Genomic DNA, 1,551 nt, shown 5'->3' with positions numbered 1-1,551 from the left:
TAGACCATAATGGACTCACCCATACCAATGCATGGTAGAGTCTACTGAAGTTACACAGGGGTGAAAGAGTTAATCGTGGGAACAAGCAGCTACACTGGAGAACGATGACTACACTTGTTACAAGAAGCAGGAAACACATAAAACATATCTTACACATTAAAACTATTCATTATGATAAACTGCTCTTGCCTGAAAATGATGCAAAAAATAAACGTCAGAGAAAAGGTGAAAACTTTTCTTTCAAATTGAATCACAGCCTCTTAGGAAAATATGTTTCAACGAGATAATGTTATTTGTAGTCACATTCTACCAGGTAGAACAACACGTTAAGATATTGGAGGGATCCTTCCCTTACCCGGAAAGGGTTACTAAGACGGATTTGAATTTCATCACCATCCATGATATCGTACCGACTCATCTGAAGTAAGGGAGATTGGAGCTCCTGGAACAGAACCTCCTCGTTTTTGGGATGGTAGGGTCCACAGCCGTAGTGAAACAATTTATACATTTGCCTGAAAAAGAAAGACGGGAACGTAAAATTTCTGAATGAAATGACAAAGGAATTAAACAAATTATAGGAACCATGCAACCATAACGACTACACAAAGATACTGGTAGACATGTGTTTATTATGTAGGGCTCAAAGGACCAGAGGTATTGCACTACCATTTTACCTGTTAATTTGTATTTTAATTCCTACAGGTTGGTTGGAATCTGTCCAGTTGTTTAGAAGGAGATGTCATTACAGCAAATACTGTATAACAGGTTATTTATACGGGATTAAAGCTTTCTCGATTTCGACCCAAAATTTGATGTGAAAATTCAATTTAAAATGCTTATAATTTGCGATCTAGACATGTGAAGAAACCATTACCGCGGTGAAACCGGACAGGCAGCGTAGGCTTTATTACCGCGGTGAAACCGGACAGGCAGCGTAGGCTTTATTACTGCGGTGAAACCGGACAGGCAGCATAGGCTTTATTAATGCGGTGAAACCGGACAGGCAGCGTAGGCTTTATTACCGTGTTGAAACTGGACAGGCAGCGTAGGCTTTATTACTGCGGTGAAACTGGACAGGCAGCGTAGGCTTTATTACCGCGGTGAAACTGGACAGGCAGCGTAGGCTTTATTACCGCTTTGTAACCGGACAGGCAGCGTAGGCTTTATTAATGTGGTGAAACCAGACAGGCAGCGTAGGCTTTATTAATGCGGTGAAACCGGACAGGCAGCGTAGGCTTTATTACCGCGGTGAAACCAACCAAGCAGCGTAGGCTTTATTACCGCGGTGAAACCTGACAGGCAGTGTAGGCTTTATTACCGCGGTGAAACTGGACAGGCAGCGTAGGCTTTATTACCGCTTTGTAACCGGACAGGCAGCGTAGGCTTTATTAATGCGGTGAAACCAGACAGGCAGCGTAGGCTTTATTAATGCGGTGAAACCGGACAGGCAGCGTAGGCTTTATTACCGCGGTGAAACCAACCAAGCAGCGTAGGCTTTATTACCGCGGTGAAACCTGACAGGCAGTGTAGGCTTTATTACCGCGGTGAAAC

At 43.5% G+C, this 1,551-nt stretch overlaps 1 protein-coding gene across 2 annotated transcripts in view; it reads right to left on the bottom strand.

Annotated features, from left to right (window-relative positions):
• The window catches only part of LOC110464184, a 16,973-nt gene continuing 15,422 nt past the window's right edge, over positions 1 to 1,551 (bottom strand). For both annotated transcript variants that reach the window (XM_021519260.1, XM_021519261.1), the window contains one exon: positions 1 to 512. In XM_021519260.1, coding sequence (XP_021374935.1) covers positions 290 to 512 — 223 coding nt within the window. In that variant the 3' untranslated portion in view covers positions 1 to 289. The remainder of the gene's footprint in view (positions 513 to 1,551) is intronic.

Source organism: Mizuhopecten yessoensis, unplaced genomic scaffold (assembly GCF_002113885.1).
Source record: "Mizuhopecten yessoensis strain PY_sf001 unplaced genomic scaffold, ASM211388v2 scaffold10969, whole genome shotgun sequence".
NCBI lineage: Eukaryota > Metazoa > Mollusca > Bivalvia > Pectinida > Pectinidae > Mizuhopecten > Mizuhopecten yessoensis.
Note: the sequence above shows the minus strand (reverse complement) of the source record. Positions and strands in the feature narration are given on the sequence as shown.